Source organism: Phyllobates terribilis, unplaced genomic scaffold (assembly GCF_046119375.1).
Source record: "Phyllobates terribilis strain yellow unplaced genomic scaffold, ASM4611937v1 Scaffold_11__3_contigs__length_659146591, whole genome shotgun sequence".
NCBI lineage: Eukaryota > Metazoa > Chordata > Amphibia > Anura > Dendrobatidae > Phyllobates > Phyllobates terribilis.
Window position 1 is genome coordinate 544877972 of NW_027362771.1, and position 18537 is coordinate 544896508.

An 18537-nucleotide genomic window follows, 5' to 3' on the forward strand; every position below is an offset into this window, starting at 1 on the left:
CGTCCACAGTGGCCTATATCTGTCTCATTACAGGGAATCTTCCATCATGGGTTCCGGCTGAATCACATATTTCAGAGATTTACATGGAAACTCTGGCGTAAGTGCTCAGCGCAGAGCGCAGGATAAATGTGTGCCGAGCCATACTGCGATCTTTGGGAGACATAATAAACAAATCAGTAGCAGGTGAAGAATTGGTTTTATTTATTTTTTACGACGTTTCTAGTGTGATATAACTGATTAGATTACTTTATTCTTCGGGTCGGTGCGATTACAGAGATACCAGATTTATGTGGGGTTTTTATGACTGACAGCTGTCACACACTAAGAGACGCTTTTTTTTTGCAAAATCTAGTTTTTGCATCGCCATATTTTGAGAGCTATAATTTTTCCATATTTCGGCCGATAGAGTCATGTGACGGCTTGTTTTTTGCGGGACGAGTTGACATTTTTATTAGTACCATTTTTGGGAACGTGACATTTTTTGATCGCTTTCTATTCCGTTTTTTGGGAGGTAAAATTAACAAAAACCAACAATTCAGGAATTGTTTTTTGAGGTTTTTTTTTATGCCGTTCTGCGTGTGGTAAAAGTGATCAGGCAGCGTTATTCTTCGGGTCAGTACGTTTACAGCGATACTACACTTACTGTATATTTTTTTATGTTTTGGCGCTTTTACACAATAAAACAATTTTATAGAAAAAATATTTTTTTTGCATTGCTTTATTCTGAGAGGTATAACTTTTTTATTTTTTGGCTGATGGAGCTGTATAGTGGCTTGATTTTTGCGGAACAAGATGACGTTTTCAGCGGTACCATTTCTATTTCCATTTTGCTTTTTGATCGCATTTTTTTCCACTTTTTGTTTGGCGATATGAGGAAAAAGCATATTTTTTTGCTCCGTTTTTTAGTTATTTTTATTACGGTGTACACATAAGGAGTTAATTAGTGTGACAGTTTTATAGCTCGGGTTGTTTCGGACGCGGCAATACCAAATATGTGTACTTTTTTTATTTTTGCATAAATATATGGATTTATCGGTTTAATATTTTATTTATTTATTTTTATTTATTTTGTTTTTTTTTTAACAGTTTCAAAACATTTTTTTTTTTACTTTTTTTTACATTTTTACTTAGTCCCTGTATGGGACATTAATTTTTATTTTTCTGATCCCTGATCTCATGTAATGTAATAGACATGTATTACATTATATGAGATCTTCACTGACTGTTTCACAGTCTCCTGTCTGGCATCAGCTACAGGCTGAAGCCAGACAGGAAGGACACCATATATGGCAGAGCTGGAGGCGGTCATGTGACCTCCAGCTGCCATAGCAACGCCAGGTCCTGAAAGCAATCAAGGGGTCGTCGGAGAGGTAAGTGGACGACCCCCTCTCCTCCTGCTGTCTTCTATATGCCGCGATCACTATAGATCGCGGCATATAGAAGACAGCAAAGGGTTAACATCACTGGGACCTGATCTAATCAGGTCCCGATGATGTTCCCTGTCAGAGCTAACGCTCTGCACCGCTCTCACAGCGCTTGCAGGACCCTGGGGTCCTGAGCACTGCGAGACCACCCACCTTTTTTAAACGTCCGCGCTGCACAGAGCCCAGGCAGCGCGGACATTTATCTACAGTGGGCGGTCGGGAAGCGGTTAAAACCAAAGAAATTAGCTGGCGTATAAGTTGGTATACGTGCACTGTGTAAGAGCATGTTCACACTGTGGTCGTTTCAGACAAGGCCCAAGAAAAAACAAATTGAGAATATACCCTGCAGTAAGTAAATAATAACTGTACATGTAAATAACATTAGGTACTCGGTTAACGCTATTTTGATCAAAAATGCATAAAAGCCATCCCACCACGACAAGGTGTACCCATCGGGACGGTCCTAACCTGTCTCTAGTATTAAAACCTTACCTTGTGTTATCCGACCTCAATGTGAATAAGGGCAGAGCAGGACCTGGGCCCCAACAGTTTACTAGAGACAGGCTAGGTCTGTCCTGATTGGGTACACCTTGCCGCGGTGGGATGGCTTTTATGCTTTTTTTTATCAAAATAGCGTTAACTAAGTTCCGTATGTTATTTACATGTACTGTTTATTTACTATAGGATATATGCTCAATTAGTTTTTTTTTTCTGGGGTTTTGTCTGTGATATGGCCACAGTGTGAATGTGCTCTTTTGCAGTTCATGTACAGTGCCTACAAGTAGTATTCAACCCCCTGCAAATTTAGCTGGTTGACACATGCGGAATTAACTTGGCATTTTGACATTTGTACTGTAGATCAGCCTGGAAGTGGGAAATGCACTGCAGCAAATTTTTTTTTTTTTTTTTTTTTTTTTTTTTTTTTAAACGTAAAAAGTTAATTCAGAGTGTCATTTATTATTCAACCCCTCAAACCACAAGAATTCTGTTTGGTCCCCCTAAAGTATTAAGAAGTACTTCAGGCACCAAGAATAATGAGCTTCACATGTGTGGATTAAAGATCTCTTTTGCCAGCCTTTTCTGACTATTTAAGACCCTCCCCAAACTTGTGAACAGCACTCAGACATGGTCAACATGGGAAAGACAAAGGAGCATTCCAAGGCCATCAGAGACAAGATCGTGGAGGGTCACAAGGCTGGCAATGGGTACAAAACCCTTTCCAAGGAGTTGGGCCTACCTGTCTCCACTGTTGGGAGCATCATCCGTAAGTGGAAGGCTTATGGAACTACTGTTAGCCTTCCACGGCCAGGACAGCCTTTGAAAGTGTCCTCCCGTGCCGAGGCCAGGCTTGTCCGAAGAGTCAAGGCTAACCCAAGGACAACAAGGAAGGAGCTCCGGGAAGATCTCATGGCAGTGGGGACATTGGTTTCAGTCAATACCATAAGTAATGTACTCCACCGCAATGGTCTCCGTTCCAGACGAGCCCGTAAGGTACCTTTACTTTCAAAGCGTCATGTCAAGGCTCGTCTACAGTTTGCTCATGATCACTTGGAAGACTCTGAGACAGACTGGTTCAAGGTTCTATGGTCTGATGAGACCAAGATCGAGATCTTTGGTGCCAACCACACACGTGACGTTTGGAGACTGGATGGCACTGCATACGACCCCAAGAATACCATCCCTACAGTCAAGCATGGTGGTGGCAGCATCATGCTGTGGGGCTGTTTCTCTGCCAAGGGGCCTGGCCATCTGGTCCGCATCCATGGGAAGATGGATAGCACGGCCTACCTGGAGATTTTGGCCAAGAACCTCCGCTCCTCCATCAAGGATCTTAAGATGGGTCGTAATTTCATCTTCCAACAAGACAACAACCCAAAGCACACAGCCAAGAAAACCAAGGCCTGGTTCAATAGGGAAAAAGTCAAGGTGTTGGAGTGGCCTAGTCAGTCTCCTGACCTTAACCCAATTGAAAACTTGTGGAAGGAGCTCAAGAATAAAGTCCACATGAGACACCCAAAGAACCTAGATAACTTGGAGAAGATCTGCATGGAGGAGTGGGCCAAGATAACTCCACAGACCTGTGCCGGCCTGATCAGGTCTTATAAAAGACGATTATTAGCTGTAATTGCAAACAAGGGTTATTCCACAAAATATTAAACATAGGGGTTGTATAATAATTGACCCACACTTTTATGTTTAAAATTTAATAAAATTCAACTGAGCAACATAACTTTTTGGTTTGTAAGATTTATGCTTCTGTTCATAAAACCTACTCTCGTTTGCAGTTTGAAGGCTCTAACTTATTTGCATCTTATCAAACCAGCTAAATCTGCAGGGGGTTGAATACTACTTGTAGGCACTGTATACCAACTTATTCTCCGGCTCATTTCTTTGGTTTTGCTGCAGTTTCTTGTACTCTGTACTAACAGGGGCGTGACTCCACCTTTTGAGCTGGGCATTTATCTATATAGTTTCCCATAGACAGTTGGGGCCTCTGTCCTGCTCTGCCTTATTCACATTGAGCTTGGTTGACACACGGTAAGGGTTTAATACTAGAGACTGGATAGAACCCTCCCGACTGGGGACACCGTGTCGTGGTGGGATGGCTTTTACTCTTTTTTGATCAAAATAGCGTTTACTAAGTCCCCCATGTTATTTACATGTACTGTTACTATTTATTTACTATAGGGTATATGCTCCATTTATTTTTCCTTGGGTTCATATTTGTGTTCTTGTTGTTGACAGGTCTGGATCCATCATCTTTTCTTTCTTCTTATGAGATTATAATACCCCAGAAACTGACTCGTTTAAGAAGAGATGCATCGGGCTCCTTAAAAGAGGTAACAGCCTTTTGCCCCTGTCTTACAATAATGTCTTTCAGGAATATATAAAACTAATCAACTACACAGAAGGCAAGCTAGAGATTTCTGATTATGTGGGTCTCTTTCTGTGTAGAATAGTATGGTATTATGAGTGTATGTGTATATACAGATAGTGCAATCATGATAACTACGCTTTTAGTAATTCGTTAACTCCATTGTTGTATTTTGCAGGGTCTGTCTTACGTTATCCAGGCTGAAGGCAAGGACCATATATTACATCTTGAACAAAACAGGTATTTATTAATACATCATAGGCAACATGATATCTATTATATCATGTAAAACCTGTGTTGTAGTACATTGGACTCCCTTAACTTCACTATTTTTTGGCAGCATTATATAACTAATATTCGTGTACATAGGGGCAGTATTATAGTAGTTATATTCTTGTACATAGGGGGCAGTATTATAGTAGTTATATTCTTGTACATAGGGGGCAGTATTATCGTAGTTATATTCTTGTACATAGGGGCAGTATTATAGTAGTTATATTCTTGTACATAGGGGGCAGTATGATAGTAGTTATATTCTTGTACATAGGGGCACTATTATAGTAATTATATTCTTGTACATAGGGGCAGTATTATAGTAGTTATACTTGTACAGAGGGGGCAGTATTATAGTAGTTATATTCTTGTACAGAGGGGGCAGTATTATAGTAGTTATATTCTTGTACATAGGCGGCAGTATTATAGTAGTTATATACTTGTACAGAGGGGGCAGTATTATAGTAGTTATATTCTTGTACAGAGGGGGCAGTATTATAGTAGTTATATTCTTGTACATAGGGGCAGTATTATAGTAGTTATATTCTTGTATATAGGGGCAGTATTATAGTAGTTATATTCTTGTACATTGGGGGCAGTATTATAGTAGTTATATTCTTGTACATAGGGGGCAGTATTATAGTAGTTATATTCTTGTACAAAGAAGGCAGTATTATAGTAGTTATATTCTTGTACAAAGAAGGCAGTATTATAGTAGTTATATTCTTGTACAAAGAAGGCAGTATTATAGTAGTTATATTCTTGTACATAGGGGGCAGTATTATAGTAGTTATATTCTTGTACATAGGGGGCAGTATTATAGTAGTTATATTCTTGTACATAGGGGGCAGTATTATAGTAGTTATATTCTTGTACATAGGGGGCAGTATTATAGTAGTTATATTCTTGTACATAGGGGCAGTATTATAGTAGTTATATTCTTGTACATAGGGGCACTATTATAGTAATTATATTCTTGTACATAGGGGCAGTATTATAGTAGTTATACTTGTACAGAGGGGGCAGTATTATAGTAGTTATATTCTTGTACAGAGGGGGCAGTATTATAGTAGTTATATTCTTGTACATAGGCGGCAGTATTATAGTAGTTATATACTTGTACAGAGGGGGCAGTATTATAGTAGTTATATTCTTGTACAGAGGGGGCAGTATTATAGTAGTTATATTCTTGTACATAGGGGCAGTATTATAGTAGTTATATTCTTGTATATAGGGGCAGTATTATAGTAGTTATATTCTTGTACATTGGGGGCAGTATTATAGTAGTTATATTCTTGTACATAGGGGGCAGTATTATAGTAGTTATATTCTTGTACAAAGAAGGCAGTATTATAGTAGTTATATTCTTGTACAAAGAAGGCAGTATTATAGTAGTTATATTCTTGTACATAGGGGGCAGTATTATAGTAGTTATATTCTTGTACATAGGGGGCAGTATTATAGTAGTTATATTCTTGTACATAGGGGGCAGTATTATAGTAGTTATATTCTTGTACATAGGGGGCAGTATTATAGTAGTTATATTCTTGTACATAGGGGCAGTATTATAGTAGTTATATTCTTGTACATAGGGGCAGTATTATAGTAGTTATATTCTTGTATATAGGGGGCAGTATTATAGTAGTTATATTCTTGTATATAGGGGCAGTATTATAGTAGTTATATTCTTGTATATAGGGGGCAGTATTATAGTAGTTATATTCTTGTACATAGGGGCAGTATTATAGTAGTTATATTCTTGTACATTGGGGGCAGTATTATAGTAGTTATATTCTTGTACATAGGGGGCAGTATTATAGTAGTTATATTCTTGTACAAAGAAGGCAGTATTATAGTAGTTATATTCTTGTACATAGGGGCAGTATTATAGTAGTTATATTCTTGTACATAGGGGCAGTATTATAGTAGTTATATTCTTGTATATAGGGGGCAGTATTATTGTAGTTATATTCTTGTACATAGAGGCAGTATTATAGTAGTTATATTCTTGTACATAGGGGCAGTATTACAGTAGTTATATTCTTGTATATAGGGGGCAGTATTATTGTAGTTATATTCTTGTACATAAGGGGCAGTATTATAGTAGTTATATTCTTGTACATAGGGACACTATTATAGTAGTTATATTCTTGTACTTAGGGGGCAGTGTTATAGTAGTTATATTCTTGTACATAGGGGCAGTATTATAGTAGTTATATTCTTGTATATAGGGGTAGTATTATAGTAGTTATATTCTTGTACATTAGAGCAGTATTATAGTAGTTATATTCTTGTACCTAGGGGCAGTATTATAGTATTAGTATTATATATAGAGGCAGTTTTTTTTCTCTGTTATAGTAGTTATATTCTTGTATTATAGTAGTTATATTCTTGTACATAGGGGGTAGTATTATAGTATTTATATTCTTGTACATAGGGGCAGTATTATAGTAGTTATATTCTTGTACATAGGGAGCAGTATTCTAGTAGTTATATTCTTGTACATAGGGGCAGTACTATAGTATTAGTATTATATATAGAGGCAGTTTTTTTTCTCTGTTATAGTAGTTCTATTCTTGTATTATAATAGTTATATTCTTGTACATAGGAGCAGTATTATAGTAGTTATATTCTTGTACATTAGAGCAGTATTATAGTAGTTATATTCTTGTACCTAGGGGCAGTATTATAGTATTAGTATTATATATAGAGGCAGTTTTTTTTCTCTGTTATAGTAGTTATATTCTTGTATTATAGTAGTTATATTCTTGTACATAGGGGGTAGTATTATAGTATTTATATTCTTGTACCTAGGGGCAGTATTATAGTAGTTATATACTTGTACATAGGAGGCAGTATTATAGTAGTTATATACTTGTACATAGGAGGCAGTATTATAGTAGTTATATTCTTGTACCTAGAGGCAGTATTATAGTATTAGTATTATATATAGTCAGTTTTTTTTCTCTGTTATAGTAGTTATATTCTTGTATTATAATAGTTATATTCTTGTACATAGGAGCAGTATTATAGTAGTTATATTCTTGTATATAGGGGCAGTATTATAGCAGTTATATTCTTGTACATAGGAGGCAGTATTATAGTAGTTATATACTTGTACATAGGAGGCAGTATTATAGTAGTTATATTCTTGTACATAGGGGGCAGTATTATAGTAGTTATATTCTTGTACATAGGGGCAGTATTATAGTAGTTATTTTTTTACATAGGGGGAATATTATAGTATTAGTATTATATATAGAGGCAGTTTTTTTTTCTCTGTTGTGCTATACTTTGTAAGTTTATCTAGGTAAACAGTTGGATCCTCCATAACTGTTTCCTGTCTGGGCCATGTTACATCTGTCATTGACTTTTGTGCTAAAGAAAGATCACTGGCAATATGCTGACCGATATCAGTTGTTTTTTTCTGTGCACTCTTATCATCCATTCCTAATTAGACAAAACAATAGAACAGATGCCAAATAGGCAAATACATAGTTTTACATAAATGTATTTCCAAGAGTTGTTTTCCTGTACACTAGACACACCCGGACTGGAGAGTCACCACAACTTATAGAGCTCTTCACCATTTCATGTATTAAAAGTCAGAGCAGCTGTTACATAAATGCAGGCAGCGTTTTAATAAAATGTAAACTTCTGCTGTGATACATTTCTCTCTCATCGGCGGGTTTGATTTAGACTCCTTATCTTTTATTTTCCCAATAAATGAGCTGCCGGCTGTTATGACTGCTAAAGCACAGTCACACGGGTAGTGTACAAATCAGGGAGACAAATACCGGAACCTGACAGATTAGAAAAAGCCCTCCTCTGACCCTGGTGTGTCCCTGCATGACTGCAGAGGTTGACACCCTAAGATAATGCAGTGGTGCCCCCACTCGACGGCGGCTTACTTTGAATGTCCTTAGCAGCTCCTGGGGTCACTAGAGTTATTCCAAAGGAATAAAGGAATCGCACAGAAAACCGCTGTAGGCAACATAAACTACAGCAAAGTGAATGAATCCAACAAAGACTATCACCAGGAAACCTCAGCAGGGAAAGGTGTATAAAGCTGCACCTGAAAGGCGATAGGACAGTCAAAGAGAGTAAATGAAAACCCAAAACCGACGGGGAAAAAGATAACAGAACTAAAGCACCCAAAGAAAAAGTGCATCTGCTGTGGCTCAGTGGAAAGAGACACCGACCACAGAACACAGGAACAAGTGTTTGAATCCAGACGCATGACACCGCCAGACGTGGTCCAAATAGAACAAATGACACTAGATCGTCGAAGGAATACATTACATGAAATTTGGCATTTATTAAATCCTTTAATTTTAAAGTCACTGTGATAATCACTTGTGATCCCCACCAAACAACTGTTTTTGCAAGGTATACAGTGCATCTCGCAGGGGAAGTTTTGTCTTTATGGTCTTTGTGTTTGTAAGCCGTGGAGAAACTTTCTTCCTTGGTCGTACTGCCGCACACGTCTTCTGTAAAAAGAGAGCTGGAATGTAATGTCTCATCTATTTCTATGAAAGACAATCCTTAAGAGTTATTGGGGTCATTGTTGGTGGTTTGAGTCATGGATTTTCACAAGAAACGTCATTATTGAGTTTGTATGTTCTTCCTATGTCCTCAGACCTGAAGAATTTGGAGACTAGTCATCAAACTGTTCCTGTGCCAATTTTTGCAGTGCGGCAGGGCACATTATCCTTCTTTGGATCATATATGCTAAGGACTAAACACGACATACAAGGAACGATCCACAATACCTGCTGTCTAGAGCCTTCTTTGACCCTGCCGTCTAGCCATCATCATTTACCCTTGTCATAGATCTTACATTTGCCCGCTATTCCTGCCTCTAACATGTCCACTTCAAGAACTGTGTTCACGTGTAGCCTTATATATCCGCTTCCTTGACAGGTGCCATTGTCAGGGTTCATCATTGTTCTTCCCTTCTCCTGTCATTGGGTTTATGGCTGATGGTTGTATATAAGCCAGTCAGGATCTGTGTAACAACGGATGATGTTTTCTTTGTAGACCTCGATGACACTATTTTGGTGTCTGGTTCAGAGAGACAGAGCTAAGATGCCATTGTGACTTGTCTGCTGTGTTTCTTGGAACATCTCAGAACATTTCTTAAAAGTTTCACAAGAAAACAATGATGTAATGGTTGGCGGACAATCACATTTAAAGTGTATTAGAAAAACTAAACGTGGTCTCCGATTGTCATTTACGACAAGACATTTTACTGTGTTTGCTCGAGGCTCAGTGGGTCCTCAGTAGGGATCTTAAAGTGGAAATGTGACTACCTAATTTTTATTAATTACTTAAAATGTATTATTATTGTGTTCAGGTTCTGTCTCGGTAACATGGAGCTCTGAATCTTTGATTTGTTAGATTTGAAGAATTGGCTAACCTGAAATGAGGTCATGTGAGGTCATGGAGTCTCCTCATAAAGAACCTAATATACAGTAGAGCAAAGCCAACAGAATCCAATGAATTTGGTGTAGCCCCCTGATTATCCTATGCGTATGGGGGACCTCCTGACTCTTCCCTGATAGATGATGTCAGAAGAAAGAAGGATTGGACATGTCACATTTCAAAGCCTCATCTTTTTGTTCTCATTGAATATAAGCCACCACGGAGCATTGAGGAGTTCCTCCAACAGCTATCGAAAGTGTTTTAGGTTACACATTGAAAGGCCATATGCGGTGCATACAGGGTATAAGAATGAACTACTTGGATAGGGCGAAATGTTATATGTAGATAAACATTTTAAACCAAAGTTGTATATACTTCTAAATTATTCTGATACATGTATACGCCAGACATATAAAGCAAAACCATTCGCAAGAATAGTAACAACCAAAGAAAGAACAACCGAACAAAAATGGTCAGAGATCAAACTAGTGATACATATAAAAAAAACTTTAATGAATCAGTGGTTGGGTAAGAGGGTGGCACTGCAGGAACAGGTGCACACACCTAATTACATACAATAATTAAAATGCATTAGTGTCAACTATTACTTACACTTTGTAATATCCATTGTTTAGAAGAATACATTGTTATTCTCGAGTTCTAGCCACGAGATCCACTCTGTGACAGAAGTCTGAGATGGTTTAGTGAGTCCTGCATTGAGCAGGAGATGGACACGATGACCCCAGAGGTCCCTTCCAACTCAAACATTCTAGGATTCTAAGTTCAGTATTTTTTGAGTGTTTCATCTTCCCGCTTCAGGTATTGAAAAATGCTTGGCGGGAAAATAAGAGCGCATGTCATTTCTGTGAGGCGGCTGCCAACGAAATCCGCTACAAACTAAGCTCTGTCCAAAATAGAAGGCTCCCATATAAAACGTTCAAAACGCTTCAAGAACTCTACAAGAAAGGAAAAACGCCTTCAAAATTATCCTCTAAGACTATGTGCACACAGAGGGTTTTTTTGGGCTTTTCTTTTTTAGGAGATTTTGAAACAGAAACAGAGCGTAGACTCTCCAAATCCGTCTAAAAAGTGTGGAAATTGTTCCCCAAAACTCATACCCTAAGAAAGAGCATTTCCAGAAGTGGTTTCTATTTTTGAAAACTTTTAGTTTTAGAAAAATTCCATGTGCACTTACCCTAAAAGGCCACCATACACATTAGATGGCTGTTGACCGAACGGTGCATCACAATTGGGCATTTATAAGTGATGTGACATATGGGTTTCTGACAGCGTCGTGCTGTGACATCTCGGGTGGGTTTTCGTTAGTAACTGCTGTATATTATAACTGTCGACGTCACAAGTGTTTTTTAGTCAGATACGCTATTGTTATATTAAGGTCAGGTGTAACGATCCATTTATTATTGTGAACAAATAGTAGAATTGTTCAGTATATTCCGGCTGCCAGTCACCCATTCGTCTGGTGAAATGATCCTTTGTTCTACATGAAAGATCATCGTTCTCGGCAGCACATCGCCCTGTGTAAATGGAACCTACTCTGCTGAGACCTATGGCTGAATATACTGAACGATCGATTGTTGATTGTTCTGTGCACATGTGATGATTGTTCTTCCTGAGTAATAGGTTATTAAAGGGAATCTGTCAATCAATTCATGCTGCTAAAACCACAAGCAGCAAAGTCCATTGCGGCCCCCTGCCGGCTTCTTGCCCCTCATGGTTCTAGTTAATTGACTGGTCTCTCTCATGTGTATACATTGATAGGGATCTGTCAATCGCCTGGAATGGAGCTGGGAAAAGATGACCAAAGGCGCCGCCGGACTAGTCACATCTATTCCTACTGGATCTTCAAAGCAGTTGACTCGCCCCCTGGGCCGTGGGGCACTCGGATCCGGGCAATATGGGAACGATGGGGGTAGTAGTGGCAACCCGGTTCCGTGGCTCAGGGTGGTCAGGCCAGTGGTAGTCTGCTAAGTGCTGATGATTATGTCCGACTACGCCACCCGTGGATTTGCGGTCATTAGGAGCCGCCGCTGCAAGGCAGACCGCTGGGGCTGATGAGGTGTGCAGCTGGGATGGTGTGACTCCCCACGGGAAGAGTGCGGCCCCAGGGCAGTGTAGTGGATGTTGGGAGTGATGGTAGTGAGAGTCCCAGTGCTGATAGTGCTGGAGGAGCAAGGAGCACGCAGACAACAGGTTGCAGTCCAGGGTCTTTACTAGAACAGGTAAATTGACCCACAAACAGTCCCAGCTAGGAGGGGACCTGGATGTCTGAGAGCAACGGGGAAATTGGCCCTGGTCAGGGTGAGGGTGTAGGCCTACCGTGCTTTCTGCACTCCTTCTGGCTATCTCCTCGTTATAGGGTAACAGCCCACGTTTCCGAGCTTTCCGTGTATTCTCGCCTGTATGGCCTGCGACGTGGGTTCCTTTCTGCTCCCAGCCTGGTACGGCTTTACTGGTCCCTTCGGTTGTGGCAGGGCCTCCAGGCTTCTTAGGCCAAGGAATATACAGTCCCTTGCGGACTGGTTATCTGCTGGAGAATGTGGAATCCTTCCAGCCTCAGACACCAAAGTCTGGTAAATTAAGTCCTTTATCTGCCAAGACAGGCTCTCTTCGCCTCTTGTCTCTGGCTTGTGGCTCTCCTCCTGCCACACTTCCTCTTAGGTGCCATACAACTCTCTGTCCCTGCTCCGCTCTGGGACAAGTCTCAGTCCTGAGACAGGTCATCAAGTTCTCCCTAACCCTGCCCCCAGTACCAGCTTTTATACGGGCAGCCTGCTCCCCCTACTGGCCTGAGACAGGAGGTACTGCATGCTAATGTTCCACTGATTAGAGAACCTCCCCCTTGCTCTCAGACACAGCTTTATTATATTTTGTGGCATCCAGGCCAGGGTGACACACATTGAATTAGCATGTAGCGCAGGGCCATGAAATCAAATGTTGGAAATCATGAAACCTAAATAATGTTCTCACATTAGGGTCCCCAGATGTTGGTATCCAGCCTTGTGTCATTAGCTGCATGTGACAGGACCTCTGGATCTGTTTCATCTATAGATATAGCTCCATACACGATGCAGTGGCCATTTTTGGGTACTGCAGCTCAGCTCCTGTTCATTTCAATAGTAGCTGAGCCGCAGTACCCAAGAACGGTCATTACTCAGTGTATAGAGTTGTGGTGTACGGCCTCCATACACTTTGTACGTCTGGCATGTATGGCAGCAGATGTTGAGTTTCAGACCTCCATCAATCTCATCCTAAGGATAGTTCATCAGTGTCTCAGTTCTAGACAACCCCTTTAAGATTGTGATGGTAAATGTCAGTACTTTCTCCACCAGTGAAGACTCCCAGGATTACACAGGATATAGAGAAACGCTCCTTCTCTCCAGGCGTCCACTCAGATGCTGGATGTCCCAGATGTGGGATTGCACTGGCTGATCTTCTACGTGTCGTTCGGACGTGTTCACCCCTGGGACCTTCTTGGAAGAATCCTCCTTTCTATATTTCCATGGCGTTTCCTGTCCATCTTCGTATTTCTCCGCACATCTGTGCCATGACTTGTGTAGATGATGTTCCTGGAAATAATCCTATTAAAATTGTGCTGATGCGTATTTTATATCTGGCCAGGAAGCCGACAGCTGATCGATCGTATCCCTCAATATGGTGGCGTTCTTCATCCAGATGACCACCTCAATAAATGTAGAATCTGGAGTATATGTATAGGAAGTACCACATTATCTAAGGTGGAGACAATCCCATGGGGTCTCTCAGCCACTTAAAGGGATTCTCCATCTTGGACAGTTATTGTACATCAGTAAGATATGACGAAAAGAAGTCCGATAGATGCAGGTCTCGCGTCTGGGATCGGCATTTCTCTCGGGCAAGTCCCTGTTGGCCACTTTCAGGAAGAGAAAGGTGTTCACCGTTATATAAACCAACCTTCATACGCACGTTTTAGGGTGATGATGATACGTTCCGCCTGCAGAAATACATTTTTCCCTACAACCATCCGCTTCTTATATCTGCACAGTGTTAGAATTTAGTGTCATTTTATCACGTGTGTCTCAAAGTCCCCGGCAGAAAGTACTGGAGAGATTACGGCAAGGTTTCCTGAAATTGCAGGGTGTTTTTTCATTATTGGTATATCCACTCCTTCTGGAATTTCAGCAGATTTTCCATCCAGATTGTTGGGTGGAAAAATCGGCAACGTTTTACGGTAGCAGCAAAATAGATGAAAAATGTACATTTTTACGGGTGTTTTCTGTGGCCTGTGGTGCGGATTTATTTGTTTTTTTTTTCTGCTGATACAATGTGGTTTTATTTCTGAACTTCTCCATTATGTTCAAGAGGAAGTGAGATTCCTGAACTTCTGCAGATTGAGCTGTGGATTACCCGCAGCAAAAGCTTAAAGGCCTGGTATAAAACAAAAAAGTTCACTTCCGCTGCCAATTTCGCCATTTTTAGAGCTATTTCCATGCCAGTCTCTCCACATCCCAATCTTCTATAGTCACAAGCAACCACTGCAGCCAATCAGAGGCAATACATCACTCCAAGAGGCTGTGATGTACCACGCCTGGTATGGAAACAGTCTTAGGGCTCATTCACACGTCCGATTTTTCCACATATGAGAAAAACGGACCGATGAGTTTGATCCAACTTTGATCTTTTTTTCTCCTACGTGAGGAAAAAAAATTCTCCACCCTCTCCATTTTGACAGTCCGTAAAAATCGAACCACACTTGGATGGCATCTGAGTGCAGTCCAATTTTCTTCATGCAACCATTGACTTGCATTGTCAATTTCGAGCTGACTCTTGGCTAAAAATTGGACATGTCTCCACTATTTTCTGTGAAAATCAGACGTCTGAATGAGCCCTTAGGAGCAGGAAAGCAGCAGAAGATATTGCTAGCAAAATGTGTACCATTTGGTGCAGATTTGCCCTCAACATTTGTGGATTTGCTGTGGAAATTTTCTGTACTTACGACAATATGTTTAGAACAGGAAATATGACAGGAGAGACCCCTATTAGGAATATCTCACAGGTCCCCAATAATTCTCATCGAGCCTTAATAGTAGCACACGTGCTCCATATTATGGAGAGAAGAAGCAGGAGAACCTTGTTTCTAATGGGTAAATGGGTTATACACTGATTTGTGCTCTTTATTGAAACTTGGTGTTTGGTGATAACCTTTATTTCTTAAATTTGCACCCAGTTTCAATCTGCAATCTAAAATCCTTAATTTTTAGACCACTAATACGTAGTTTGCAGCTTAATCCAATTTTTAAATATGTCTCTTGTGGCAGTTCTCTTCCAGTAATACAGGCTGGACGTAAGCTCTGTGTATCCAGGATGTTTTTGTCTTCCTTTTGCTTTCATATATCAGCACAGCTTCTATCCTGCAATCATTTCCTCTCCATGTGCTGTTCTCCTTATTTATAGCCTGTTTTCTCCAAGACTGTAGATATTTCTCCCTTCTCCATACTGATCTGTGTATAACCCCCTCCCTGCTGTTATCACGAACACAGAGAGAAGGGAAGGGGGAGTGGAGAGATCACGAACACTGAGAGAAGGGAAGGGGGAGTGGAGAGATCACGAACACTGAGGGAAGGGAAGGGGGAGTGGAGAGATCACGAACACTGAGGGAAGGGAAGGGGGAGTGGAGAGATCACGAACACTGAGGGAAGGGAAGGGGGAGTGGAGAGATCACGAACACTGAGGGAAGGGAAGGGGGAGTGGAGAGATCACGAACACTGAGAGAAGGGAAGGGGGAGTGGAGAGATCACGAACACTGAGAGAAGGGAAGGGGGAGTGGAGAGATCACGAACACTGAGAGAAGGGAAGGGGGAGTGGAGAGATCACGAACACTGAGGGAAGGGAAGGGGGAGTGGAGAGATCACGAACACTGAGGGAAGGGAAGGGGGAGTGGAGAGATCACGAACACTGAGAGAAGGGAAGGGGGAATGGAGAGATCATGCACACTGAGAGAAGGGAAGGGGGGAGTGGAGAGAGCCGTCACAACCGGGGGCCGTATTGGATTTGTATAATTTTTTTTTTTAAGTTATTCAGCTAGATATAGGACTTAAAGATGCTCTGCATCAGCATAAATGGTCAATGGTTTCATGAGTTTGCCAGCAAAACAGAGGTGTTACTTTCTCTATCGTACAGCCAATGCCAAGCGTGTGCTGCTGCCGCAGTGAGGTACACCAGCCAGTGAAAAATCAAATGTTGACTTTAGCCTCCACTAGGGGGAGCTCAGTATACAGTCAGCTTTTAAGCTCCCCCTACTGGTGATTTGAAAGCAAATAGAATTTAACATATTACTGTTAATTCTCAGCTTTTTGAAGCTCTTTATTAAGAAAAACAGACTCTTCAGTGCAAAAGATGCTGGCGTGTTCCTCCTGAAAAACTCTGTGGTTTCGCACACGTCTAGACTAGAAGACGTAGTGTACATGTAACCTAAGGGTATATTCACACTGATTTTTTTTTTTTTTGTGGATTTTGAAGTAGAAAAAAATACTCAGTGTGAACATACTCTAAAATCTAGCACTGTTGATTGCGAAATGTTAGTGTTTACATCTATGCATGTGTGTATGTATGTATACTATAGATATATATTACACACACATACACAATACAAATGTTTTTTATTATAATGAATTTTATGATTAAAAACTTTATGCACTGATCAAAAATATTTAAAGGGAGTGCGTCAGCCTAAACTGAAAGTATAAACTAAGCATGTAGCCTTGTTGGGGATATAGCCCCTATATTAATCCTTCCATCAGTGCTCGGTGCACCCTGAGTGTGGCCAAGAGGCTCAGCGCACCGTTCCGCCCACTGGTTTTCTATGTCTCCGCCTCCCTCACTGGTGATTGACAGCACTGGCTTGTCAAGAGCGAGGCCTGCCTGTAGAGAAAGTTTGGGCAAAGCCTGCACTGTCCATCACCATTGAGGGAGGCGAAGACATGCAAATCAGTGGGTGGGTTAGCGCATTTAGCCTCTTGGTCACACCCAGGGTACATTGAGTAATCTAATTAGTATATCTGATAAAACTTCAGGTTCTACAGAATGGAGGCAGCAATTAGTGACTAAAGGTGGGATTTTTTATAAGGAATATATCCCCTAAAAGGCTCTGTGCTTAGTATATACGGTCATTATGGGCTGACATACTCCCTTTTAAGGGGTTAATATATATTTTTATATTTTATTTTTTTTACAGAGACTTATTAGCCAAAGATTTCACCGTATACACCTATACAGAGAATGGGACCAGACTGGCGAGTCCGCTCCACCAACAGGTATGTATGTAGTACTAGGAGAATCATTGTAAAATGTCGCGTGACGTCACCATCTCCATAATTGTGAAGGCCCAATCTGATAGGCCATCCCAGTGTGACAGCCGAGGCCCCCCACAGATGGGCAGTATAAATGGGCTATGGCGCCTGATGGAGGGACCTCGTACTGCTAGGATCTTTTACTGCACCGCAGCCTCATACAAGGGGTTGAGTTTGAGGCTGGATAGCGCTGTGCACAGGTCTAGGGCGTCCCTTCAAGTGCTGCATCCCTTCCTTGTGATCATCAGTGGGGTGTAGCGTGAGGACCCCCAGGTTCTGTTTTGGCCCACTAATTTTCCTGATCTGTGAGGTTCAGTGAGTGGGACCTGTAGACTACTTATTGGCTTTCATGTAATATCCCAAAAAATCCCTTTAGAAAACCCTCTGAGCTCTCCTCTAATTTAAGTCCGTATTTGCATTCCCATAAAATAAGAGTGCTGGAGGATATTGGCCAGTGCATTGTTCCTCTGCTGCTCCTCCTGAAAATGTCTGAATAAAATGACAACTGCTTGTTACTAATCCCTTTATCATTGGGATATCCATCAATCGCTGTACAATAGAGGTGAGCGGATACATTCTCAGGACTCGGGGCTAGCGGCCAGGTCAGTATTCCGTGGACGGGAGCCCTGCGAAACGCCTCCTGTCCGCCATCTCCTCTTTTGATTAGCCAGTCTGGAGTGATGACGCCGTTATGACGCGGATGCCGACAGGTAGAAGGAGGTTGCTGGGCTCCTGTCCAGCGGCCACAGAACACTGACCTGACTGCTGGGTCGAGGTTTTGGAAAAAGATCCCATGTGATCTGCGACCAAAGGGACTTTCACGAGTTTGTGTAGTTGGAGCCAGAAGATGCGCTTTGGCTTTGGACTCTTTGGCATGACCCATAACCAGACATGAATTTCCTCGCAGACTAGACATGTTTTTTGTGACTTTTCTGTACATCCTGAGCCTGCGAACAGTTTTACGACATGGTACATTGTGTGCCGTCCTGTTGTCAGAGCCGGATCCGGAACTGATGGAAGGGAAAGGAATGATAGTGTTCAGCAGTCAGCAGAATTCAATGAGAAATGACTGCGTGTCCTGGAAGGTGACTGTGTAAGATTTCCTATCATTTTACTCATCGCTCTGATCTCTGAACGTCAGGCTATTCTCTAAAATGTCACACTGGAGAGGTCACAAGAACGCAGACCACTATTG

At 41.1% G+C, this 18537-nt stretch overlaps 1 protein-coding gene across 1 annotated transcript in view; it reads left to right on the top strand.

Annotated features, from left to right (window-relative positions):
• Positions 1–18537, top strand: part of ADAM9 (ADAM metallopeptidase domain 9) — a 95142-nt gene that overhangs the window by 25454 nt on the left and 51151 nt on the right. Inside the window, exons 2-4 of the mRNA XM_073653932.1 lie at positions 4170–4264; positions 4478–4539; positions 17228–17306. Coding sequence (XP_073510033.1) covers positions 4170–4264; positions 4478–4539; positions 17228–17306 — 236 coding nt within the window. The remainder of the gene's footprint in view (positions 1–4169; positions 4265–4477; positions 4540–17227; positions 17307–18537) is intronic.